The 23,499-nt window shown below is 53.4% G+C and overlaps 9 protein-coding genes across 9 annotated transcripts; 5 read left to right on the top strand and 4 right to left on the bottom strand.

Annotated features, from left to right (window-relative positions):
- Positions 1–250: 250 nt before the first annotated feature.
- BDZ99DRAFT_463375 (uncharacterized protein) lies at positions 251–867 on the bottom strand. Its single transcript, XM_033720070.1, has one exon. The coding sequence runs from the start codon at positions 829–831 to the stop codon at positions 322–324; it is 510 nt and encodes a 169-aa protein (XP_033576552.1). The 5' UTR covers positions 832–867; the 3' UTR covers positions 251–321.
- A 3,204-nt stretch (positions 868–4,071) lies between these two features.
- On the bottom strand, positions 4,072–6,035 carry BDZ99DRAFT_32264 (uncharacterized protein). Its single transcript, XM_033714291.1, has one exon. The coding sequence runs from the start codon at positions 5,790–5,792 to the stop codon at positions 4,374–4,376; it is 1,419 nt and encodes a 472-aa protein (XP_033576551.1). The 5' UTR covers positions 5,793–6,035; the 3' UTR covers positions 4,072–4,373.
- Positions 6,036–6,187: 152 nt separating this feature from the next.
- Positions 6,188–7,452, top strand: BDZ99DRAFT_532074 (uncharacterized protein; the record flags this gene model as incomplete). The annotated part of the gene is made up of 1 exon (XM_033726472.1): positions 6,188–7,452. The coding sequence occupies one exon, from the start codon at positions 6,188–6,190 to the stop codon at positions 6,953–6,955; it is 768 nt and encodes a 255-aa protein (XP_033576550.1). The 3' UTR covers positions 6,956–7,452.
- Positions 7,453–8,987: 1,535 nt separating this feature from the next.
- BDZ99DRAFT_388172 (uncharacterized protein) lies at positions 8,988–9,440 on the top strand (the record flags this gene model as incomplete). The annotated part of the gene is made up of 1 exon (XM_033715559.1): positions 8,988–9,440. One exon carries the CDS (start codon positions 8,988–8,990, stop codon positions 9,438–9,440), a length of 453 nt encoding a protein of 150 aa, XP_033576549.1.
- Positions 9,441–9,487: 47 nt separating this feature from the next.
- Positions 9,488–10,531, bottom strand: BDZ99DRAFT_463373 (uncharacterized protein). The gene is made up of 2 exons (XM_033720069.1): positions 9,942–10,531; positions 9,488–9,885 (listed from the first exon to the last, which is right to left on the bottom strand). The coding sequence occupies exons 1-2, from the start codon at positions 10,206–10,208 to the stop codon at positions 9,826–9,828; spliced, it is 327 nt and encodes a 108-aa protein (XP_033576548.1). The 5' UTR covers positions 10,209–10,531; the 3' UTR covers positions 9,488–9,825.
- A 746-nt stretch (positions 10,532–11,277) lies between these two features.
- BDZ99DRAFT_488490 (short-chain dehydrogenase/reductase-like protein SDR) lies at positions 11,278–12,300 on the top strand (the record flags this gene model as incomplete). Its single annotated transcript, XM_033722909.1, has 3 exons — positions 11,278–11,308; positions 11,371–11,809; positions 11,871–12,300. 3 exons carry the CDS (start codon positions 11,278–11,280, stop codon positions 12,298–12,300), a joined length of 900 nt encoding a protein of 299 aa, XP_033576547.1.
- A 113-nt stretch (positions 12,301–12,413) lies between these two features.
- BDZ99DRAFT_463371 (DUF1857-domain-containing protein) lies at positions 12,414–13,533 on the bottom strand. The gene is made up of 3 exons (XM_033720068.1): positions 13,164–13,533; positions 12,945–13,109; positions 12,414–12,728 (listed from the first exon to the last, which is right to left on the bottom strand). The coding sequence occupies exons 1-3, from the start codon at positions 13,413–13,415 to the stop codon at positions 12,657–12,659; spliced, it is 489 nt and encodes a 162-aa protein (XP_033576546.1). The 5' UTR covers positions 13,416–13,533; the 3' UTR covers positions 12,414–12,656.
- BDZ99DRAFT_532070 (uncharacterized protein) lies at positions 13,114–18,396 on the top strand. Its single transcript, XM_033726471.1, has 4 exons — positions 13,114–14,479; positions 14,566–15,709; positions 15,830–16,269; positions 16,443–18,396. The coding sequence occupies exons 1-4, from the start codon at positions 13,520–13,522 to the stop codon at positions 18,291–18,293; spliced, it is 4,395 nt and encodes a 1,464-aa protein (XP_033576545.1). The 5' UTR covers positions 13,114–13,519; the 3' UTR covers positions 18,294–18,396.
- Positions 18,397–18,498: 102 nt separating this feature from the next.
- Positions 18,499–22,073, top strand: BDZ99DRAFT_520924 (uncharacterized protein; the record flags this gene model as incomplete). The annotated part of the gene is made up of 6 exons (XM_033725578.1): positions 18,499–18,764; positions 18,949–19,011; positions 19,087–20,034; positions 20,086–20,547; positions 20,602–20,761; positions 20,964–22,073. The coding sequence occupies 6 exons, from the start codon at positions 18,499–18,501 to the stop codon at positions 22,071–22,073; spliced, it is 3,009 nt and encodes a 1,002-aa protein (XP_033576544.1).
- Between the last annotated feature and the right edge of the window lie 1,426 nt (positions 22,074–23,499).

The raw sequence follows: 23,499 nt of genomic DNA, 5'->3' as shown, positions 1-23,499 counted from the left end.
TGCGATGCGGAGGTATATAAATCTGTAAACTTTAAGAATATATGCCAAGACCTTCCCCATGTCAACCTGAAACAACTTAACATCAACCTCAAGATACCAAAAGTAGATTGATTGTTTGAAACAAGTTACTTATTGGTACAATGTAAAGCATACCAAGAACAAATGCAATGGAAACAGTGAACGTAACTCCGTAGCGATGAACCCAACAATCCGAGCCACCCCTTTTCCATTAGTCCTGTTACGTGACGGCATCCCCTAATCCAGTCTTCATCCCAACATACACCACAATGGTACTATCTTCCTGACGTTTCACCCAGGGCCTCATTTCCCATCGCCAGCACTTGGGTGAAGGATAATATGCAATCCGCAAAAAAAGATGAATGCCAACGCCGCAATAGTCCATTGAAGTCCCTGAATAGCCGATCCAGCAGCGATGTCGAGACCACTTCTAGCGAAGATATCGGCCGGGTGTGTAACGGAGGCCAGAGCCTGAGATGTAGCCCATGCCACCGCCAACGCGAATGCAGTGCTTAACCATGAGGTGACCATTGTGGCAAGTTTGAAGTTCTGCCACGTGCGCTCGTCCTTGTCTTCCCAAGCACTCTTCTTCTGGTGCCGCTTGAAGAGTGTCACGAAGACAATGGCCAGGAAAAAGTCGCACCCTGCGCCTACTAGGAACGGTATAAACACCTTGTTTTGAAGTGTCAAAGCGGAGTTGAGGAAGGGGCTGATGGCATTCGTGCCGCTGATGGAGAAAGCGTGTAGCAGTTGATCAACGTTTGCCTTCGAGGATGTAGTACAGTCCAGGGTTGAGGATGCTTTGTGGCACATGCCTATGTTCGAGAATTAGCAATATCAAGGCGGTCTTGAATCAAATGTAAACTAAAAGATGCTTTGCTGTGTTGGCTGTGTGTAATACTCACAGAAGCCACCCATATCGATGAAGGGTCAAATGGAAATGAAGAACACAGAGATTTGCTAGTTTGAATGGCCAAGAGGAAACGCTAGATTACGTTGTTACTCAACGGAAAGGATGAAAAAAAAGGAAATGGGTTGACGGGAACTGAGGCTGGTGTGAGTACCGATGCTGTGATCTAGAAAACGAATATCGAAGGTTTGAAGTGGGCTTATATGCTCTCGAAGTCTCCGTATGTTGGGATGGTTTGTCGCCTCCTGAGGTCAACCTGCTCAGACGGTATCAATTTCACTTTGGAACAATGAAAGTGCTAAGAGTCTTAAAAATAGCTGTGCGATGCATGCTCTTCCGTATGGAAGCGTCTTGATTGATACTAAGGTTTCAAGACAGCGGAGCTTTCGCTACGCGCGCGTGCATGCTGTTCTAAAAGTTTTCGAAGTTGTTGGAAAGCTCAGAGCGGTTCCGCCAGGTACTTGCAACGCATAAATACATAGATACCACAGCGTCCAGTCACTTCCATACACTCTTGAATATCATTCTTCTCACATTCTCCATTCCTCATCCGCCTCTTCCCCCCTCAGCAATCCAACAACTTCCCGAGGACCCAGTGGTTCCGGGCGCGCCGTAACGACTGAAGAAGCGGATATGAGATCGATTGTCGACAATACAAGAAATATGACTTTGACCGCCAAATCGCATATGCCACCGGAAAAGCCTCGTCCACAAACATCCAGACCAGAGCCATCGAACTCCAGACGAGGTGGCCCACCACCAACCAGCTCCGGTCGCAAACCTGAGAACAAAGGGAAAGATGATAAAGAAGATGAAGAGGAGGGTGGAAAAAGGAGCTTCATGGGCAGTGGGCGTGGCAGTAGGCGTGGCAGTGGTAGAAAGCCAGGCTCTTCCTCCTGATCAGATGACGACGTTACAGTGCCTCGTCGTAGACATCCGTACAATCGTTTGCCACTGCGTGAGGAGCTTCATGGTATTTTGCGCATTTCGAATGACAGAAAAGTTTCGCATTTTGGACAACTAGCAACCTCCCGAAGCTACCTCAGACAGCGCCAACACGGTGTACGCAGATTGGAAATGCATCTGCTGCCCCCGGTTTCTATTAGTAAGTTGGAGCCACACAAATCGTGGCAGGGAAGTGTATGGATATATATGGCAAAACATTGTATTACGCTGGATGTTGTTAACTGGTAGCGGATTCTGTGTTGTTTATCAGAGCTTACTGTATGGTTTCATGGAGCAACGGACCCAGCTTCGCGTGTACTTCTCTCTCTTTTGTTTTTCACTTGCTTCATTCGCTTTTATAAACTAGCTCCTTGCCTGCAAAATGTTCTTATGTCTACATCTAGTCCGTTTAGTCTATTGTATCAATGAAGATCTTTGACCTATTCATAGTACTTTTTGTTGTGACTGCCCGATGTGGTGTGCTGTTTTGAAGTGTCCTTAAGGCTGAGGGAATAGGTATAGCGCTGCTGGGGCTCTGTGTTTGACCGCTTGATACCGCTGTGAGGAGGACCCTAGGTACTAGGTGGCAGTTCAGTCAATAGGTAGTCTGATTTCCGCTGTATTGACCTTAACATCGACGTGATTTCCTTTTGAAGGTATAAGTCCGGGTACACCGATATACAAATTCTGGGGCTTTGTTCATGCTCGTTCGACATCGCTGTAAGGAGGACTCTAGCTAGTAGATAGGCTGTCAGACAAATGGTAGTCTGATCTCTGTTGTATTAACATTTACATCGTGAGTGGGGGTTGAAAAGCCCATGAGTTCGACATTACACTGCCAGGGCTTCCCTCTTGCTTATTCGACAGTACTGTGGGGAGGACTCTGGGCAGCAAATAGTCATCCAGTGAATAGGCAGTCTGATATCCGCTGTATCAACTTCGACACTGTGTTCAACCTTTGAATGCTTAACGGTTCGACATTACACCGCTAGAACTTCCCTCTTGCTCGCTCGATACCACTGTGAGGAGTACCTTGGGTAGCATGTACCCTCTTAGTCAGAAGGTAGTCTGATACCAAACCTCTTTGGCATCCACGGAAATTGTTTTCATGGTCTGAATGCTGCGAGCGCGACGAGTGTTCCGTAACACAGCGTTTTTGGAGATTGGCGGTGTGGATTCTGGGATTGGCGGTGAGGGTGGTGGTACATCGGTACTGCAATTGAGGTCTAAGACGAGGGGAGAGAGTCGCTAAGAATGGGGCTTGTTCTTAAATTTGGCGTGAGATGTCGTCTATGGTATGTATGAGATACCCACGCAATAAGGCCGTAGACGCCGCCTCGGGTAACGAAACAACAGGGGACGCAAAAGGATGCAGGGGCGACAGGGATAGCGGTGATCGTGCTTATTCTTCAACTAGGAGGCTGAAGTGATGACAGGGTGTAGAAAGGCAAAATGGAAAAGCATGCACATCAGAATGCCGAAGACTCGAAATTTGTTGTCATGACAGTATATTTGTTTGTGCTATGCACACCCGTCCGCACTGCACTCCTTTTGTCCAACCCACAAATCGAAGAAGACTCCACCGCCATGCCTGATGGTTCGTGACGCGTTGGATACGTTATCTGGTATCCACACTGCCATAGCAGATTTCGAAAGAACACAAGCGTTAAGCAAGCAAGACCAAAAACAGCGCAAGAGATACAAAGGAGAATGGTGTATTTGCCAGAAACCGACGATCCGCTTCACAGATACGGTTTCCCTGAATCCCCCCTTTCCTCCAACCCCTACGCAAATCCAGAGCCTAGCGAGTCACCGCTTGATTCCGTCCATCCACCGCAGTCCAGCGCTTCATGCCCAAGACAACAAAAGACATAAAAAGTTACACACGTGTGCTTGAGAGAAAGTATATGCACGCAGAAGCTCGGACTCTAGACATCGGAAAGAAAAAAAAACACTTACCCTTAGCGGGAGGTCCACCGTCTTATCCCCAATCCAGCGCGTACCCCCGCGCAAAACAAGAAAGGTGACCGACGGAGTGTCTAGTAACCGTATCCTCCATAGCCGCCGGTTGGGGAGGCGACAGCGGGCGCCGAAGTGTCCACTGGTGCAGAGTAGGCTGGCGCACTGTAAGCTGGTGCAGTGCCAGAGGGAACGACCGCGGTAGCCGCAAGCGACGAGGCGGGATAGCCAGGCGCAGTGTACGCAGGCGCGGTGCCGGACGGGACGGCTCCAGTGCCGCCAATCGACGATGAAGCTGGGTAGGAAGGAGCAGTTCCAGCAGGCTTGCTGTAGGTCAGGAAGCCAGATGGGGCGAAGACGCTGCTAGGGAGAGTGCCGTTGCCGTAGGGAGCAGTGGGGTACACAGGAGCACCGGTGCTGGCTGGGGCCTCAGCAGAGGAAACGAGTGAGCTGTACACAGGGTAGCCAGCTGGCGAGGAGGCCGCAGCGGCAGCGGTGGCTGATTCGTATCCACCAGCGGGAGCAGTGACGGTCTAAACGGTTAGTGAGATCGATAAAAGGGAGAAACGTGCAAACGTACAACAGTCTCCTGGGCAGTAACGGTGATGTAGACGGGAGCAGAGCACTCGCCCTCACCAGGGGTACCAGTCTCAGTTGGGCTGTTGCCAGACTCGGTGGGGTACACCGTGATGAACTTCGTGGTGGTGGAAGTGCTTGAAATAGTAGTGGTAGAGGTTGGAGTAGCGGCCTCAGAGACGGAGGCAGTGGCGTAGCCACCGACAGGCTTGGTCGCGTAGACGGTCTTGACAACGGTCTCGGTGGAGGTCTCCTGGATGGTGGTCGTCACGGCGTGCGCGCTGCTTCCGTATCCAATGGTGTAGGTGAGGGTGACCTCAGAGACGTGGGTGGTGAGATAGGTCTCGCCGGGGGAGCCAGAAGAGACTGGGGCCTCAGTGGAAGCGCCACCGGTGGTCAGAGGGATGGAAGGGTAGACGCCAGTGCCGCCCAGGGACGAGGACGGGTAGGGAGCGCCACCAGTGCCAACCAAAGACGAGGACGGGTAGGGAACACCAACGGCGGAGGATACACCAGTGCCGGCCAAAGACGAAGACGGATAGGGAACGCCTACAGCGGACGAAACACCAGTGCCGGCCAAGGACGACGATGGGAAGACGCCAGCAGAGGAAGATGGGTAGACAACCGCGGAAGATACGCCAGTTCCGGCCAAAGACGAGGACGGGTAGACGCCAGCAGATGAGTACACACCAGTTCCAGCGAGCGAGGACGACGGTACGGGGTAGCCAGCGAGCGAAGAGGACACACCGGTTCCAGCGAGGGAAGACGAGGGAACTGGATAGCCTGCGAGCGAAGAGATGCCAGTGCCCGCAAGCGAGGACGAGGGAACTGGGTAGCCAGCGAGGGAAGAGGGACCGGTAGCGGCGAGCGAGGACGATGGAACTGGGTAGCCAGCTAGGGAAGAAGATGACACCCCGGTTGCGGCGAGCGAAGACGACGGGACTGGGTAGCCCGCGAGCGAGGAAGAAGAGACCTCGGTGGCCGCCAGGGAAGACGATGGTACCGGGTAACCTGCGAGCGAGGTCGGGTACCCAGCAGCTGAGGACGGAGTCGACTTAACGACGACGACAGAGCTCACTGGCGAGGAAAAGGTGGGAGAGAGCTCGGTGGACGAGGATACGACGAGGCTGGAGCTGGAGGCTCCACCACCATACCCAGCAGCTGACGGGGTCGATTTGACGACGACAGAGCTCACTGGCGAAGAGAAGGTCGGTGAGAGCTCGGTGGACGAGGGTGTGACATGGCGGGAGCTGGACACTCCACCGCCATATCCACCTCCACCGTAGCCACCATAGCCCTGGCGGCGGTTGTTCTGCGAACGACGACCGTGAAGGCCGCTGGCGGTGGCTAGGCCAGCGAAGAGGAGAGTCGAGATGAGCTGCATGCTTGCGGGTATCTAGACCTGGTTCTTTGTGCAGTTGATATGCGGAGTCGTGAAGGAGTCGTTTCGTAGCTGAGCAGTGCAGTGAAATCGAGGACTGGCAGAAATCAATTCCGCAAAGAGAACCGGGCTGAAGGAATGACTGTGGTTGGATAAAGGAGAGACACGTCTGCAAGAGACTGGAACGAGTGTGGAAGAACTGAAGTCTTGTGAGGTGAAGGAGAAGAGGAGCGGCGGAAGTTGGGGGTTGTTGAGCAAAAGTCGCACGCTGATTGCTGCCAAGCCCCTCCAGCGGCTGCGCAGGCCCCTGTGAGCAATTTCAAGCCGTCGCCCCAGGAACAGGCTAGCAGCGCCGGCGCGCTCGTGCTGAGGGCCCTGGAAGCCACTCAACGGCCGCGATGCGCCCACCGTCGTCGCCCCAGCCGCTGCGCCCTCCCGCCGTGCATCGGGCCAGCTGGCTCCGGCTACGTCTGTCCCTAGATCGGCTGCGACAGCGCACACAGCGGCAGCGCGCTCTCGCAGTCGTGCTGCCCTCTGTGTCTCCGTGGCGCGGCCGGAGCAAGCCGACGCTGGGCACCGGCATGCCGACTGCGTGCCGCGGGCGTGGTGTTCCTCGCTCATCTCGTTTCCTCCAACGGTGCCGGGGGCGCGACTCCACCCCGACTCCCCAAATTAGAACGATCGCCATCTCAAACAGCGACCCTGCCGTGGGGCGTGCGGGCCAGCGAATGGGCGGCCACAGGTTCCTGGCGCCACGAGTGCCGAGGAGCACGCCAGCGAGCGTCCGCGAGGGGTGCTCCAATCCTCGCATCCTCTCGTTGACCTCGTCGCTCTGCCCTCAGGGCTGGCCGCTGTGTGCGACCGCCGGCGTGACTGTGCCATCAGCTCGCACGCTCACCTTCTCGTGGCATCGAGACAGCCCTCGCGATTGGCCGCCATATGGCCACGCCGCCCTCGGTGGCCGCCCTCGTTTTCCACCGTCACGTTTCAGCCACGGGGCCGCACGGCATGGCCGCCCTTGGCAAAATCTCCGAGTCTTTCAACCTGCGACGCTCGGCAGCGTCATCACAGCGGCTACAAGATGCCACAGAGGGAGCCTTGCCGGTCCCGCTGCCAGCACCGATGCGGTGTGGCAGTTCGGCGAAGCTCAACACTACGGACCCTGACGCTTCAAGCCGTGATGCGAAAAGGGGTCGAGCTGCTCCATATCGTAACGAGCCTGAAGCTGCCAGCTCCATGCCCGACGAAACACCTCGGATCTGGTCTCAAGCCATGAACAGCCCGAACACATGTCCTTCGCTCAGCTCCGCCGCCCTCGATTGAGCATGTCGCCAGGAAAGCGGAGTGAGGAATGCGAACCATCCCCTTGGCCCCGAGCACGCCCCCGAGCATCCCAACACCATGGGTCTTGCTGCCCCCATTTCCAAGTCTCCCGCCTCCTTCATTTCTGGATCCATCTGTATGCCCGCAACACCGCGGCGGGGTCCTTGCGCATTCCACCAACCGCGTCTGCCCCCGTCTCGATCCCATCACCCATAGCCGCCCTGTGCTGCCACGATTAACTCTTCTAGGCTTGCTTCATTCATCAATTACGTCCTCCTACAACACATGGGACTCCATGCTACCTAGTCTATCTATAGCGGTGCTTATTTAATGTAAGCGTAACAGAGTGGTACATACATTTCACCTCTTTCTCAATGCTGCATTGTTGCTCATCCTGCACTCTCATCACGCTTCATATTCTCCATTCCCGACCTGAATGACGCCAGAACACGTATTTCTTTCTCATAGCCGCTCATTTCAGAGTGGAGACCGCCATCCAATTTTACAACAAAAACAGCATTTCTCCGCCCCCCTAACCGATAACAATGCCTGCATATTCCTCCACGACCGACATGCGAGATTGCACCAATTCTGACCTTGATACGGACAGCGATGTTGCGTACGGAGTGATTTCTAACTAGAGCGATTTTAAGCTTTGCTCACCATGTATCACCATTTTTTTACTGGGCCGATTCACCCTGCAGATCCGGCACACTTGGATGCTCTCCCGTCCCAGCTTTCCAACCTGTTTCGGCAGCCAAGCATTCCGTTCGCGACGTCGCGTGTCGGAAACTCAACACCAGGCCTTCTTGAGCATGATCCGCTTGATGCAATTCAATTACAACTTTTGATTCCCGAAACTGCAAATAGATATTAACACCACCCGACTGGAGATTACGCAGCTTCCAGCTTTCCGAGGCTTCATATTGAAGTCTCATGTGTTTGCAACAGAATCTGGTATCAGCATTGATATCTAACATTTGCCGACCGGCGGTGCAGATGCTGAGTGAAGCCTTTCTCTGTTTACTTCCATCTAGATAACTACACCACCAGAATCCTGCCAGGGAGATCTCGTGCTAATACATTTGCCCATCACGCAGTTTCTTCCTCTTTATACTCTACATATACCAAATTCAAGTAAACTTGGAACAGCGTGTTATCTTCTCCATCTCACCCTGTCGAAAAATCCTTGGAAGCTCAACCGATACTCTAATCTCATTTTTCATAGCTGGTTAGCTCAACGCCTGCTTGTTTCGTCACTATACCTGACCATATTAAGGATCTCATCGAATAGCAACATATGACTCGCTCTAGACCCGTCAACCCTGATCAACAACGCGGGGCCAAACACCAACTCCAAATCCAGCTACATATGAGCAGAGCTACCCCGCACTATCAATAGCTTAAGAGCTCCAACACCACTAATGATTCACGCGACCGGAATCGGCAGACCGCGAATATACCGCAGACATGGCCCGGAAACTTGAGATTGAAGGCCCGGATGTACATTTCCTCGCGACCATATCTCCGCATAGCTAGCCCTCCTCAAGGTACACTACTTACCTCAAGATCCAAAATCGACTCAATCTCTCTGTTTGCATAGTGAAATATCACAGCATCCCTACTCCTCAACCTCTCTAGATCTTCCTTCCTCGACTAACTACCACTCACTCTCCAATCCTATCTTCAAACCCTCTACCTCAAGCTTCAATCCCACCCCAAAAATGGCCGACCCAAAAACCATAGGCGCCTTCACCGAAACCGTCACCTCCCTGCCCCCCAACAAACGCTACATCCTCACACACACCCCCGCCGGCGTCTCCGTCATCCACTCCAGCCCCCCACAACTACCACGGCCGCGCCGGCGTCGGCGGCATGGCGTGCTCCTACGCCACCAGCACCCTCCCGCCCATCCTCTCAAAGGACACCGACATCGCCGCCTACCTCGCCGAGACCGGACCCGCGAGCCACAAGGGGACGAACATCGTGATCGGGCCCGATGAAGTAAGGGAGGTCGTAGAAGGCAACGGGAAAGGCGGCGCGAACCTGGTCGTCGTGGATATCGCGCCGGGGGGCGTGAGCCAGATGCATCGGACTGTGAGCGTGGATTTCAGCATCTGTGTGCTGGGGGTCGTGAAGATGGAGTTGGATGGCGGGGAGGTGGTGACGCTGCATCCGGGGGATCATGTGATTCAGAGGGGCACGATGCACAAGTGGATCAATGGCAGCGAGACGGAGTCCGCACGGTTTGTGGCGGTCACGTTGCCGTGTGAGGTGTTTGAGTTAGGGAAGACGGGGAAGGTGGAGAGGGATGAGAGTAAGTTGTAAGTGGGGCAGGGCTCAAAACATATGTCAAAGCATGTCATGCAAAAAAGGACATTCGAGTTTAAGTAATTGTGTTGGTTTCAATTCTGCGAGCCGCAGCCCAAGGGTATCAAGAATTCCTATCGTACACTTCCCCCCAATCGTGGAATCGTTCGAAAATGCTACAAGTACACCTTATCCCAGTTGATGATAAAGGGAAGTCCAAAGACAAGTGCACCGACTGCCCACGCCTTTTAAAACTGAACCTGACGCCTGAAACTTAACCAGCATGTCATTACGCGGGTGAACGCGCCATGGTACGCGGGTCGAGAGTGGCGTTGGCGCTCTGCTCAAAAGAGTGAGGCACGTCTATGCAGCTTGCTAAGGTCGGTCGAACGCGTCGATGCGTCTAATAGACATGGTTCACGCCACGGCCGTCGGTGCCGTGCATGCGGCGAGTGCCAGCAGCCTAACACAAGCAGATTAGCATTTCGTATGGCTAATGGCTGGGGTTGTGGTTCTCACCTTCAGACCCGGACGCCTCGTCAAAGAGCCCCGGAGCTTCATCATCGCGCCAGAGACCTTGTCGCCCATGCTGACCTTGCGGCGCTGGTGGTGGACGCCAGTTGCTCCGACTCCAGCTCCGCCGGGGGTAGTGCGGGTTGTCTTGGTCGTAGTAGTGGTGGTCGTTGTAGCGGGAGTGCGGCGGCTGGTGCGAGTAGAGCGGCGGCCACGAAGGCGCGACATCAAGCTAGGCTTGCGGGTGGTGGTGCGGGTTGAGCGGCGGACCATGATGAAGAGTTGTTGTTGATTGGTTTGGGTTTGAAGTTGAGTTGGTGTGGTAGATGTGGAGTGATGTGATGTTGTTGATAATGAAGAGAGGCAGAGGCGAATCTCAGCGGTACTTTATACGTGCTCCATGAAAGAACCCACCCATGTCTGGAAACAGGTTCACATTCACCCCAGGATCGGCGGGCACGTCATGGCCATGATGTGGTGTGGCGCATGACGATGCTTCTCGAGGCCGGGATTCGCGCAGGAACGAGATGGCGGGGACAGTGGCTTTCATCATTGCCTTGATTGGCCTTCACAGCATGAAAAAGCCTCCGATGCGGTTGCGCGCTGCGGAGAGTTGCTGGATCGAGACGAACGAGGCGTGAAGCTGGACCCTGGCAGAAACGGCTACGTCATTCTCAGCCCTACGAGAAGCCAACAGTAACCTCACCTCATGATCGTGAGACCTCGGCAGGTCCTGATGATGTCTCAGCTCCTGGAAACAAGGTACGCGATTTCGGATAATTGTTTCCATGGCTGTTTGTCTCAGCCTGAATGTCTTGGATGGAAATCGTGTAATAATGCTAGCTTGGCGTACGTACATCCTCACTACTCCGCAATCCTGCGTCCACAAGTCAAAATAGCAGAACAACCAAAAAAGGCCAGACGGGCCGCATATTTGCAGTAGACTAACCGATTTAAATGGTAGTGCGGTAGCACTATTGTAATGAACCTTTTGAACAAAACTAGATGATCACCGCGAACTGACATGGAAGAGATCGAGTCACGTGAACGCGAATCGTAATTCGAAATTCTCGTCCACGAAAGTCCCTATGAACTCACGATAGCCTCAAGGTGTTGTGAGATCGTCTAGATATGCAACTGTAATTAAGGTAACGGCTTCGGGCCGACATCTCAAAGATGCACTCATTATCGATATGACCACGAGGTGATGTAATGATGTGCTCACTCGACAAAATACTTCCCATATCAGCGTGTCGTGTTCTCAAAGACATTCCCTCGAAGTGCCATTAGCCCTTCTCATAGAAAAGGCTCTCTACATCATCAAAGCAATTCAGCTGTCATCATGAGCGAGTCAAAGTCTCAATTCGAATCTGGTATGTTTGCCAGCAACACACTTCTCAGTTCATCTCTCAATTCCATTTCTGACACCTTCTAGGTCATGAGGTCCCAGTAGCCCACCAAGATGCACCCGGCCTTCAGCATAAGATGAAAGGTCCCGATCCGGAGGACGAGAACGTGCCCACTGAAGATGGCGGCTACCAGATCTACAAAGCCGCAGGCAAGCTCAAGGGCAAACGTGCCCTGATCACGGGCGGAGACTCAGGAATTGGCCGCGCAATTGCTATTCTATACGCCATGGAGGGCGCGGACAGCTTCATTGCCTACCTCAAGGAAGAGGAGAAGGATGCACAGGAGACGAAGCGAAAGGTCGAGGAGAAGGGCCAAAAGTGCTACCTCATGGCCACCGATCTCACGGACATGAAGAACTGCAAAGCTGTTGTTGATGCAGCGGTGAAGGCAATGGGCGGGTTGGACATCCTGGTCAACAATGCGGCATATCAGATGATGGTTGAGGATATCTTAGATCTGCCTGAGTACGTCGAACACCCTTCCTCCCATACTCTATATTCGCAACGGATAGTTAACGTAACGCAGAGAACAATGGCTCCACACCTTCGCAACAAACATCCATCCTCTCTTCTACCTCTCCAAGTACGCCATCCCACATCTCTCCCGTGGCAGCAGCATCATCAACAACGCCTCTATAAACGCCTACATCGGCCGCCCCGACCTGCTTGACTATACCTCCACCAAGGGTGCCATCATCTCCTTCACCCGCGGCCTCTCCAACCAGTACGTCTCCAAAGGCATTCGAGTGAACGCAGTTGCACCTGGCCCGGTGTGGACGCCGCTGATACCGGCGACGATGAACGAGAAGGCGCAGAAGGAGTTCACGAGCCCAATGGGCAGGCCGGCGCAGCCGAGCGAGATTGCAACCTGTTTCGTCTTCTTGGCGAGCACGGATAGTTCGGCGATTAGTGGACAGACGATTCATGCGAACGGAGGGGTTGTGGTGAATGGATAGATCGTGATCTGGTGAGGCCAGCGCTGAACGATAGGCTGATAGCGTTGTAGATGTAATAATATGTGATCCAGAGTTTCATTAGCAATATCAGGCTCAACGTGGCTAGTGATGATGTAGTAGAGAATTTGGGTATAGGTTTTGAGCTGCATTTGGTGTATAGAAGCCTCTATGTAATCGTAATGATTGACTGCAAAAAAAATTGAGGCCTAGGGCATCATTTTTCGTCTTTGCAAATCATTGCGTACTCAGTGCTGGCCTCTCTCCGTCCGAAAGGCCACCGCACGCCTGATCAGAAAAGTTCGCATAAGAAGTAAAGCCCCCGAAATCATGAATTGGGCATCTGCGAAATGGATGCCTCACTTGATGCGGCCGTCCTTGACCATCTCCCTAATCGTGTTAATAGACCCATCAACAGCCATTTTCGCCATCTATTCAATGCGTTAGTTAGTCCCTTTGCTCGCTCGATATCGATGTCAGGCGGATCCCCGCTATCGAATAGCCGGGCAGTCAATAGACGGTATGATTTGCACCGCAGTGCCTTGAACATCTTGTGTGGAATTTTCAGAGAGCATCAGGTTATCCCGAGCAGTGGTAAACAGATATGACGAGGCGATTGGCAAAGTATCATGAAAGAGGACACTCACAGCTTTCGACTTCTTGAACTGCTCTTCCGCCTCCGCACTCCCCTCTTCGAGATTGGGGAACAACCACTCGAACATGTACGTCATGTGGAGATCCTCGACTGTGCCGGCGGGCCCGTCTGAGATCAGATTGCGGATGATGGAGCCGTCTTCTTGCTTGAACTCGACCTGTGCACCGTCAATATCACGTTCCTAGATCAACTTTCTTCTCCTCGAACGTACCCACGCATTCCCGAAACTCGTAACCACCTCCTTCGCGCTCGGCGCCGCGCCCATCCCTGGCTTGAACTGCACGACCCGCGTCACGACACCGTCTTCTTCGGAGAGGACCTCGCAGGACGTGATGGCCGATACGAATTCCTGCGCGAAGCGGATCTTGCGCTGCAGCCCGGCCCAGACCTGGGGGACTGTGAGGACGGGGGTGGCAGAGGGTGGGTTGATGGGGGACGTGTAGGCGAGGTAGAAATTGACCATTTTGGCGAATGGGAATGGGTTGTTGATGTAGGTCGTTGATGTAGTAGGTTGTGGATCAAGGTTGTTGCTGAGGTGGAGATGGTTTAACCCCGCGCTTGTGTAGCATGCAGATACAAAGGGTGCGGCCAAGTGCACAATCACCTGTATCACAGATTCCTCGTTCCAGCTTCGTCTCCATGTTCGGCCCCAGCCTCGGAACCAACGCCGCCGCAGCCGTTCACGATCATGCGGCCAAGATTACTTTTCGGAACGACTCGACTCTCCTAAACATCTACCAGATCATAAAGGGGGCCGGTCTGGCCGCCATTGACGGAATCGGTACCATCGACACCAGAATGGCCACCTTCCGCCAGCTGGCCCGTACCAACAACGTCGATATCAATCTAGAGGAGTTGTTTGGCGGCATTGACTTCTGCGACTGCGACGACTGTACCACCGTCCTTAGTCCTGCCAACTACTTTGTCGAGCTGCTTCAGTTTCTCAGAAACAATACCCTTGATCCCAGGCCCAATCTTGACGGCACTCCAAGTTTCCCAAACACCTTTGATCCTACCTACAACAAGACCGTTCTCGACGTTCTGCTCAAGCGCCGCCCAGACCTCCAACACCTGCAGCTGACGTGTGCAAATGCCAATACCCTTATCCCCTACCTCGATCTTGCAAATGAGGTAATGGAGTCATTCATCGTCCATCAGGAATCCTCCCCTATCCCCTGGAGCCCTGATGCCCAGTACGTACTCGACGTCTTCAACGTCACCGACGAGACTAGTGCCGAGCTTTTCTCTGAGCCCCAGCACACCAATTATATAGCCTATTGTATTCTCTTGAAGGAGGTCTTCCCAATCGGCGCTCTGCCCTACCATCAACCCCTGGCATGCATCCGAATCTACCTGAACTTTCTCACCACCTCGCGCTACGAGTTGATGAGTGTCTTCTACAAGCCCTATCTGACTCCTTCTCAAGGCGGACCTTATTCTCCATCCCAAGATGCCGAACTTTCCGCTCTATACTCTGAGACCCAAGTGCGCGCCACGTCGGCTGAGTATCTTGGTATCATTCCCGAGGTATCATTCTGACAAAAAATGCCTTCTGGCCGAAACGCTATTTCGAAATCACCCAAAACACAGATCTCTCTGACCAGGAATATCAGGACAAGATTGGAGTCCGCACCCCTTGGCAGTATTGGGAATTCAAATCCGACGACATCATGCTCTCCCAGGACGCGTCGCAAGTCGGCCTTCAGTTTGTTAAGACGCAGTTCCTCATGCGGTCTGGTCTCAAATACTCAGACGTCGTCGATCTCATCAAGACCACCTACGTGAACCCTGTCTATCCTGCTGGCCAGGACCTCATCCTGTTTGAGAATCTGCACTTCAGCTACCGCTTCCTCCAAGGGCTCGTTGACCCAAACGCGAAGACCAAGAAGGCTAAATTCAAGACGCTGATCGATTTTCTCACCATCGCGCAGCCATCTGCCGATGCCTGGATCGCGTCCCAAGCCACAGATCAGCAAAAACCGAGCGACTGCGACGTTCCACCAACTCCCTGTCGGGAGGATATTGCCAAGTTTGTCTACAAATGGTTTGACTGCCTAGGAAAACTTGTTGTACTTGAATCTGGTGAAGGCCCGACACTTCCAGTTTCCGGATTCATCATAAAATACGACAACTCTGCAGAGAGATTTGAGTCGGCGATTAGATCGATAGCTACCAGCACTTCGGGCACGCCATTGCATTTACCAGACGGCATGACCCCTGTAGCAACGCTCTTCACCAATGGCATCATCACAGACAACGTGGATCTGTCGGTTGATGCGACAGCACCTCCAACGGGGAAGGTTATGGGGTCAGTCGAAGTTGATAGCAAAGTCTACAACGTCGGCGGTACTCTGTTCGCCGGAGCTGCGGCTTCACCGACGACCAGCGGGACAACAAGCGTGACTCCCAAAGTGACCACCACTCAAATATCCTCAATCTCAAACACGGCCGCTCAAATGTCTATAGCATATCTAATTGTCACGTTCATCCCTGGGATCAGGTCAACCTTCCACATTACAGCATTGATCAACGGCAGTGACAGTGGCCTCTACTGGATGGCGAACAGCCCTCAGCGAGATGGGTTTACCCTTGTCCGCTGGAATGCGGTCGTGGACTCTTGCAACATTGACACCGTTCAGATCCTTCACTTAAATGGATCCAGCCTCAGCGACGCTGAATGGGACAACATCCACCGCCTCTTGCGGCTGAAAAACCGACTCGGCTGGTCCATGGACGAGACCGATCATGCCGTGTTTGGTCTGTCAGCACCAACACTTTCTCCAGCTCCTTCCTAACCCTCTCAGCCGCTACTAGAATCCTCATTGGTCGTCTCATGGGATGATGTCAATGACGAAACGTGTGATGTTTGTCAAAAAGGTTCCAAATCTCCATTCCAGCCGGGGCAGGATGATGGCTGTGACTGCTGCTACGTCAAGGATGCTTGTAGTGATATGGTGCAACCAGAGATAACACCGACGCTTATTGAGGAGATTGCGAGTGTGAAGAAGCTTCAGGCTGCAACTGGGCTGGACCTCATCAAACTTCTGGCGCTCTGGGCTGATATCAGCACCTCCGGTAACCCGTCACTTTATTCACAGCTCTTCCTGTCCCACAACCTTCTCGGCGTTGATGCTGTCTTTGCGGCAGACTCTGATGGCAACTATTTGGCTGCGACCACTGCGATTAGCGACCATCTACCTGTTCTCATGGCAGCTTTCAACCTCAAGGCCACCAATTTAGCCGCCATTCTTCACGACGCAGGACTAGATAACGCGCAGTTGACATTGAAAAACGATACCTTGATCTATCGCTACACAGTGCTCGCTCAAATTTTCCAGATCACGCCACAGATCCTCATCTAGGCAGCCAAGCTCATGAATTACTCCTTCTCGTCTGCTGACGCAACTGCAACCCTCAACTTTGTGAATGCAGCGGATAGCATTGTGAATTCAGCTTTCACAATCCAGATCAGAGGTTCACCCCGTCACAGGTAAACATTCTCCAAACAACTGCAGGTCTTTCAATAGGGCTTTTAAGCATCAGCGCCACATATCCATATCCGTCTACGGATCCTAGTAGTACCACTCCTGCTGATAGCGATGTGGAAAAGTTTCTGGTTCTCCTCTATGCGTCGGATCTCAGTACCGCCATCTTGGCGTTCCTAGATGGCACCAAAACTTATACCACCAACGCACCCGCAGGTCTGCAATTGAGCATCCCTACGATGCTGGCAGCCAAGCTTGCTTACTCTCAGTCCACGATACCGGGAACAACTGTCCCGAGAGGTCTGCTCACCGTGACCGGCCTTCTTACCGACGAGGAATTGAATGCCGCCCTGGCGGTCTCGTTTGATACAGGTTGGGCTGATGCTATTCACCGCGTTGGGAAGCAGGCAGCTGATTTTTTTACGACCTACCTGGCCGCCATCTTTCCTAACCAGGTCCAGGCGACCAGCGTGCTTCTCGCAGGAGATGATTCTGACTCTGCGGCCACGAAGAGGACGTTCTTCCTTCAAGGTTTCATGCCCTATCTTCGAAACAGCTTGGCCCAGACGCTGGTCGTTACCACGATGTCGTCTGTCGCAGGGCTATCATCCGCCGATATGGTTCGTAATTTGCTCACAGAGATTCTCACTGTCCCATCCGCTAGAGGATCCGGAGACCAATATGCCATAGATGTGCTACTGGCCTTGCAAGCTAGCTCTCAAGCTCCTAGCTCGTCTACATCTAGCTGGACAGGATTCTTGATCCCGTCTACAACAGACAATTTCACATTTGTCGGTTTTGGACCGAGAAACCCGGCTCCACTGCTTGTTGATGGTGTACCAGTTCCATTTGTTCGACAGCAGGCGGATCCCAATGACGTCTGGTTTACAAACCCCATGCCCCTGACTGGAGGAAGACTGTACAAGTTTGACGCAGGTGGTCTGCCAATTCCGGGGCTACAGTGGCTCACTATTCGTACGATGGCCGCCGCCATTCCCTCTTCAAGTCTGATTGCGGATACCGGTTCGGCAACGGTCTCTGGGGTGTTTACTCAGTTGGTTAAGAGTGCTGGCGTGATCCAGGGTTTCAACCTATCTATTGAAGAGATTCAATTTTTCCACTCCAAGGATGCCCTCAATCGTTTTGGTTTCGACCTGAATACCCTAACCTTTGCGGGATTCCAGAGGATGATCTCGTACACTGGCCTGCGTGGATCTGTCTCACAGCAGTCGGCCACGCTGATCGACTTGTTTAAGTGGGCAAGGAGTGCTTCAACCCAGACTACACTCTCGGACCTTGCATCGCGCATTGCAACGTCGACGCAGTGGGACGCAACCAATATAGCGTCCCTGATTGGGCCGGGCGGATGGAACTACACCAATCCGGCTTCATTTTGCGACGAGACTATCCTGCTCCGAATTCAAGCTGCGCTCACTGTTGTTAGAAAGGCTGCGGTCGACATTCCCTCCTTGTTCTCGTGGTCTTCGCCACTTGCCAAATTCCAGGCGATGCGGGTCATTGCTAAGAACATTCGAAATTCTATCAGATCCAGGTACTCACTCTCCGACTGGGAGCAAGCGGCGAAACCTTTACATGATAAGTTGCGCATGAGTCAGCGCGATGCCTTGATCGCCTTTCTCTTATTCCATCCTTCACTTGCACCCTGGGGAATCACCGACGCAGACAGCCTATTTGAATTCTTTCTCATTGATGTCCAGATGGGGTCATGTCTGCGGACGTCGCGAATAAAGCAGGCAATCTCTACGGTTCAGACCTTCGTGCAACGATGTATTCTGGGGCTTGAGGAGGACAAGTACCCGACTGTTACAAACAGCTTGATCGACCAGACACGTTAGCAGTGGATGTGTAAGCAGACACTGTGGACGGCTAACCGTCAGGTTTTCCTGTTCCCAGAGTCATATCTGGTGCCCAGTCTCCGGGACGACAAGACGGATCTATACCTAGCTCTCGAGGGTAGCCTCCAACAGCAAGACGCGAACCCGCAGTCCGTGGTAGATTCGATGACTTACGTGGGACGCCCGCACCTCTTTCCATTTCCGCATGAGCACACGCGCGAACTGGACGCCAGCAACTGGAGACGTCCCAACTATCTACTCGCTGCAGGATCCTCCCACCGGTTTCACTTTTGACCCGACAACCCGTCCATACATCCAGTATCCCTTGACGTCTGTTGGCTCGACATTAGTAGCGACAATAAACGGTGCTGCTACCAACGTGGAGTTCTACCACAAATTCTCGCACGCACTTCTTGACGATGTCAATGCGGCTGATGGCCTCGCTAGCTTTTTTGGCACGCTACAGAAACAGTACCAGGCTAATCCCACAGCCTTTGGACAGACTAAAATTCTCAGGTTGTGAAGAAGCAGTTCTGTGTTGATTTGAAGAGGCATAAGGCCCGTATATATAGCCTATGAAAGGGGGGGGGGGGTACTCCCCTGTTCCCCCTTGTTACGGATATGGAAGGATGTAACGCCACTGACACGCTAGTAGTGGCAACCTGAGTAAAATCAGCTCGACGACCAATTATGCGTCATTCAACGAGCTCAGCCAACCGTAGTCTGTCTACAACTGGGAGATGGGCTTTCATGCACCGACTGAGCTTGCCACAACATTGTTTCAGAACAATAGTTTCGACGCGGCACTTTCAATGTGCCAGAACGTGTTCAATCCTTACGCGAACGGCGCTGACGAGACCCGGGTGTGGCAGTGGAAGCCCTTTGCAAACGTGGACACATCAAGCCTCCTGGTAGCTCTCTTTAACCAGCTGCTTCCTGACACGCCCGACAGCATTGATGGACCCATTAATTCCTGGCGCAACAATCCGTATGCGCCGCACGTGGTCGCACGCCAGAGACCCGTAGCCTATATGAAGTGGACGGTTCTTACATACCTGCAGATCTTGATCGCCTACGGTGACTACTATTACCGACAGAACTCACTAGAGGCGCTGCCTCAGGCGATACAGCTCTATATACTTGCCAGCCACATCTACGGCCCTGTAGCACAAAAGATTCCAAAGCGAGGAAAGGTGGAGCTGCAGACATACTATTCTCTGCAAAATAAGTGGGATGCCTTCAGCAACGCGGTTGTGCAGCTAGAACTAGCATTCCCATTCTCTAACCAGACCTCTCATCCAGTCGAGTTCGTCGGGACTGACTTGGCACTGGCCAACATCTTCGGCTTTGCAACAACGCACTATTTCGCCATCCCAAGCAATCCTCAGCTACAGAGTCTGCGGGCGCTGATCGACTCGAGGCTCTATAACATTCGACACTGCCTGGACATAAACGGCAATGCGATCTCATACCCGCTCTGGGATCCGCCGATCGATCCGGCCGCGCTCGTGAGGGCAGCGGCGGAGGGTCTAAGCATCTCGAGTTTCCTCAACGATTTGAACGCTCCGATACCCAACTACCGCTTTTACTATCTGCTCCAGAAGGCTCTCGAGCTCTGTGCAGAGCTCAAATCTTCGTCCAGCTTATTCCTCAGCATCAAGGAGAAGCGAGACGGTGAAGCCCTCGGGCTGCTCAAAGCGCAGCAGGACTCTGCTATGCAGAATCTCATCATGGAAATGCGGTCGCTACAGCTGGATGAGGCCAATAGCACACTGGACTAGCTGCGTGATAGTCGCAACGGCGTCCTGTACCGATACAAGTACTTCACCCAACTGGCAGGACAGACGGTCGCCACCCTCGCTGAGACAGACACTTCATATAATGAGATCCCCATAGACATCCCCACGCCGAAAACGGACGGCGATATGGTAATGAGCTCGACGGAGCAGAATGAGCATGATGAAGCTGGCAACGCAAACCAGGTCAACGGCAAGATCGGGCCGGCCGAGACCATTGCCGGCGTGCTCTTCGCGCTGCCCATTGTCACACAAAAGGTATCACCGTGGGGTTTAGGCATTGGCTTTGGCTGGGGGGCCAGCAATTTCGGTCAGGCCACAATGGCGTACGCGCGCGGCATGCGTATCGAGGCGGACGGGCATAGTTACAATTCGAGCGATTCGGGGCGCAAAGCTACCAACATCAAGCAGTTTCAAGACCGTGTGCAGGCGGCAAACTCAGCTGGATATGAGCTCATGTACGGAGCCCCGTTCCCCGATTCTCAGGCTATGGAGCTAACAGGGCGTTCTAGGAATATCAATAAGCAGATCACGACTCAAAATTCACGCATCAAATCGGCATCGCAGGAGATCACGAACCAACAGAAGATGGTAGACAATGCGCAGCAGACTCTTGATTTCTTAACCAGCAAGTACACTAACGATGAGCTATACGCCTACCTCGAAGGCCAGGTGCGCACCACCTTCTATCAAGTCTATACTTTGGCGTACGACTTGGCGAAGAAAGCTGAGGCTGCTTTTCTTTTCGAGCGCGGCCCGATCCAGGCGGAACAGTTAGCCCCATCAAGGTCGCCGTCTTTCATCCAATTTGGCTACTGGGATTCCAACGCGTGACGGGTTGCAGTGCGGTGAATCACTGTATGTGTCTCTAAAGCAGCTGGAAGCGGCCTACCAAACGCGGCGTCCACACGACTTTGAGATATCCAAGACGGTGTCCCTCCGGCAGGTTGCCCCTCTCGCCCTGATACAGTTACGCGAGTCCGGCATGTGTCAGTTCAGCCTGCCGGAGGTTCTCTTCGACATTGACTTTCCTGGCCACTACTTCCGGCGGCTGCGCGCCGTAACGGTGACGATTCCATGCTCTGTCAGTCCGGTGCTCGGCGTCAACGCAACGCTCACGCTGACGGACCACAATTGGAGACTCTCGACACTCGGCGCGACCGATGCGCGCTGCTACGCGATGAAGCCCGCCGACGGCCCTGACGGCCCCGATGCGCGCTTCGCCTCCAGTGTTGTGCCCATCAGCTCCATCGCAGTCTCGACCGGCCAGGCCGACACGGGCCTGTTTGAGCTGGCCTTCTCGTCGGAGCGTTACCTCCCGTTCGAGGGCGCCGGCGCCATCTCGTCGTGGAAACTGGAGCTGCCGTCGACGGCGTTGCAGGCGTTTGACTACGGCTCCATCACTGATGTTCTGGTCAACCTGCGCTACACCAGCCTGAACGGCGGCGACTCTTTCAAAGCCGCCGCCGTAGGCTCGGTGGCCACATTTGCAAAGTCAGTTCAAGGTTTGGCAGACACGCAAGGCCTCTTCGCCGTCTTCGATCTCCAGGTCGACTTCTCCTCGGCCTGGGCACGCGCGGTGGCCGGACCGGCGCCTTCGTCGCCGTTGTCGACCGCAGCGAGTCCATCGGCGCGCGTGTTCAACCTCGATAGGCTGGCAGATCGACTGCCGTTTTACGCGCGGTCGATGAGCGCCAATCCGACTGCGCAGGACGTTGCCGTCATTACTAAGACATCAGTGGCAGCCGATGCCTTTTCGCTTCAGACATCGGCATCGGATGATGCAGTGTCGCTGGCGCTTGTGCCTAGGAATGGCAGCGGTCTTGGTGCAGCACAGCTTTACCGCTCTGGCGACCACATTGGCCGGCGTATAACCGGCACAGGCATCTCATGGCAGTTGAATATGGACGATGGCGGAAACTCGAGCCTCGTGGTTAAGCGCATCTGGCTGATAATACGCTTCACCATTTCCACAGGTTCGTGAGTTCAAGGGGTTCGACTCGGTGTGCTGTTCTTCTCTCTTGACGCTCAATTATGGTAGAGGGCCTTAGACAGGAACATCAAGTCTTTGAAATGCATAGCTCTTCTAGTCTATTCCGCCCCTGCTCGTGTTTTTCCGGTCAGCATTCCCATTCACGCATCCTCTGCGCCCAGCTCTCCCCACAAGCAGCCGGCATCAAGGAATGAAGGAACGAAGTGGTATTTGGCTCCATCTCGAGTTACCGCTGATCTATATGCAAGGCTGAATGTTGTGTAGCGAGGCTAGAGTCAGAAGGGGACCAGTGCATGAGCGAGAGGGTTAAGAGCGCATACTCAGCCATTGACAGCTTGCCCGGATCTGGGCAGCAGTCTGCAAGAGTACTTTGCGCTTGTTGGATATGCAGCGGACCTGAAGCTTATAAGAAGCTGGACAAATGGCAGCGCGATCATGGCTTTGCCAGCACATGTAGTTGACACATCGTACTGTGGCAGCAATCCGGTCGATGGCGCTGTCCGATGGCGAAGCTACTCAAGCGCCAAGCCTTCATCAAAGCAAGATCATATCTGACACGCGAGTTGCTAGACTGAACTGAGAAAGAGTTCTGTGTGCTTCGGCGTAGGGGTGAGGGCACGGAGTCTGTGAACCTTGTTCGCGTTGGTGAGATTATATTTACTACCAGAGATATTCATCGGTGATAGGATAGCCTATCACTAGCCGTGTACATCTGAGAGATCCCATACTGGCTGGCTGCAACATACTCACATCCACCTGTGTCTCCAATACCAGAGCGCAATGAATGCGTTCGCGTCAAGCACGCCAGCATGAACACGCTAATTACAAGAGACAGCCCAGCTAACAAAGCAATTCGGATCTAGCTGCTCTGGAATATATGAATATAAAGCATAACCATGCAAACCCAGTATACAATGCTTTTCCGCCCGACATCCTAAGTGTGCTAGGCTTGGAGATGGTGCCTCCCAAATGGAAGTCGAGGTTGAAGCTAACGTCGTCGCACTCCGGCTCTGTCATCCCAATCGCCCTGCTTCCACATCCACTGAAGCGCACACACACGTGATCATACAGTTGCCACTTCATCGTTCAGCTCGCGCCCGCTGAGGCCTCGCCTGGCGCTCTAGAAGGCCACCTTGAACAACAACATAAACAACATTTTAGATGGCATTTAGGAGCTCGATTAGACTTACAAGAGCTCGATTAAGGACAATGAAATACATCTAGAATAGACCTAGCACCGTGTCAACGCCACCTCATGTGACTTTTAGAATGGCCGCTCTGCGTCCCGAACGAGCTCTATAGCATCTAGAAAGAGCTCCGCCCTTGATCAGGCTCCACGCTGCGCCTATATCTCGGCACCTTGCGTAGCCCAAAGAGGCTTCTTCAGGAACCACGAATTACTGCTTGTGCGGCGTCT

Source organism: Mytilinidion resinicola, assembly GCF_010093595.1.
Source record: "Mytilinidion resinicola strain CBS 304.34 unplaced genomic scaffold BDZ99scaffold_10, whole genome shotgun sequence".
Classification (NCBI taxonomy): Eukaryota; Fungi; Ascomycota; class Dothideomycetes; order Mytilinidiales; family Mytilinidiaceae; genus Mytilinidion; species Mytilinidion resinicola.
The sequence above is the reverse complement of the archived record's forward strand: the minus strand, read 5'-3'. Positions and strand labels throughout refer to the sequence as shown.

Excerpts from the sequence above, each read along its gene's own strand:
- BDZ99DRAFT_463375 (XM_033720070.1), bottom strand. The coding sequence starts at position 831 with ATGTGCCACAAAGCATCCTCAACCCTGGACTGTACTACATCCTCGAAG.
- BDZ99DRAFT_32264 (XM_033714291.1), bottom strand. The coding sequence starts at position 5,792 with ATGCAGCTCATCTCGACTCTCCTCTTCGCTGGCCTAGCCACCGCCAGC.
- BDZ99DRAFT_463373 (XM_033720069.1), bottom strand. The coding sequence starts at position 10,208 with ATGGTCCGCCGCTCAACCCGCACCACCACCCGCAAGCCTAGCTTGATG. Across the intron at positions 9,886-9,941 it reads CGAGGCGTCCGGGTCTGAAG|GCTGCTGGCACTCGCCGCAT; the intron begins GTGAGAACCACA and ends TGCTTGTGTTAG.
- BDZ99DRAFT_463371 (XM_033720068.1), bottom strand. The coding sequence starts at position 13,415 with ATGGTCAATTTCTACCTCGCCTACACGTCCCCCATCAACCCACCCTCT. Across the intron at positions 13,110-13,163 it reads CGAGTTTCGGGAATGCGTGG|GTCGAGTTCAAGCAAGAAGA; the intron begins GTACGTTCGAGG and ends GACGGTGCACAG. Across the intron at positions 12,729-12,944 it reads AGTTCAAGAAGTCGAAAGCT|ATGGCGAAAATGGCTGTTGA; the intron begins GTGAGTGTCCTC and ends CGCATTGAATAG.
- BDZ99DRAFT_532070 (XM_033726471.1), top strand. The coding sequence starts at position 13,520 with ATGCAGATACAAAGGGTGCGGCCAAGTGCACAATCACCTGTATCACAG. Across the intron at positions 14,480-14,565 it reads ATCTTGGTATCATTCCCGAG|GACAAGATTGGAGTCCGCAC; the intron begins GTATCATTCTGA and ends CAGGAATATCAG. Across the intron at positions 16,270-16,442 it reads CCTTGATCTATCGCTACACA|GTAAACATTCTCCAAACAAC; the intron begins GTGCTCGCTCAA and ends ACCCCGTCACAG.